Source organism: Echinococcus granulosus (genome assembly GCF_000524195.1).
Source record: "Echinococcus granulosus chromosome Unknown EG_S00480, whole genome shotgun sequence".
NCBI classification, from domain to species: domain Eukaryota; kingdom Metazoa; phylum Platyhelminthes; class Cestoda; order Cyclophyllidea; family Taeniidae; genus Echinococcus; species Echinococcus granulosus.
Genome location: NW_020170859.1, coordinates 3,101 through 4,130, shown reverse-complemented (window position 1 = coordinate 4,130; position 1,030 = coordinate 3,101). Strand labels below are relative to the sequence as shown.

Here is a 1,030-nt window from a genome sequence, read left to right as displayed (position 1 = left end):
TCACTGGAAGCATTGCAAGCCGACGACGCTAAGCCAGAAATGCGAATTCATTGACTATTTTTTGACAAAAGGTAAACCATTTATACTTGTAAAGAAAATGGCGCCAAGTTTGCTCTTTCAAAGACTTATTTTTTGTCCTGTATTTGAACTAAATACATAGCAGTGAAAGACTTCACTGATTGTGCTCTATGAAGGTGTCGTTTATATCAAACCGAGAGTTTGCGGCACGACTGAAGTGCAGAAAGGTGTTAAAATGTGCTCTCTACCCCTAGAACTGTGATTCTTTTATCTATTTATAATTGCTATTTAATAAAGAGCGTATTCGTCTGCTTCTTCTGCTCCTTCCGAAAATGCTGAAAGATGCAGTGGCGTAGAGCAACACCGAGGCTACTACAGTGCTTAACTTACAAGAGCGTGTAAAAGTTACGTCTACAAATTTCGGCAAACCGATGCATAATTCATGTCTCCTGTTTGTTTGTCTTTGTATTCCTCTCTTCTTCCTCTTCATTATTTTCTTTTAAGAGAGTCTCGTCGTTTTTAGGTTTTCAAGTAAGCGAGATCGCATCACTTGGAGTCAACTTCTCCCAACTCCCTTCTTTCAATGCGATTCACCAAGACTTAAATTTCTCCTGGAGGAATGCAGAAGATTCGTCGTCTTCATTCTTATTGTTGCTCGCCTTGCGCCTACGTTAAATGCAATAAGCAAGTGTTCAAACAATTTAAACCTCAATATTCCCCAAAATTGGAGGGCTGCTTGACTTGACAAATATTTCCTATCCAGTACTGCAGCATATGGAGAATTCTAATATTCTTATAATCCGTCTGACAACTTTAAGAGCTGATGTGTAAAAGAGGCGTAAATCAAGATAAATGAGGAGTAGGTTGAGAAAAACAAAACACAGTCATAAATAATGATAATGGAGGTCACTACGGGATTGGCTTTGAGATTCTAGACACGGCGCGTATAAAAATGTATGATTCCCTAATCCAGTTTCTGCGTTAATAAAATCGCTCCCTCACTGATGCCCAC

The 1,030-nt window shown here is 39.0% G+C and overlaps 1 protein-coding gene across 1 annotated transcript; it reads right to left on the bottom strand. All coding sequences in view use genetic code 11, as the record gives it.

Annotated features, from left to right (window-relative positions):
- Positions 1-172: 172 nt before the first annotated feature.
- Positions 173-455, bottom strand: EGR_11193 (hypothetical protein; the record flags this gene model as incomplete). Its single annotated transcript, XM_024500440.1, has 2 exons — positions 173-230; positions 409-455. 2 exons carry the CDS (start codon positions 453-455, stop codon positions 173-175), a joined length of 105 nt encoding a protein of 34 aa, XP_024345146.1.
- Between the last annotated feature and the right edge of the window lie 575 nt (positions 456-1,030).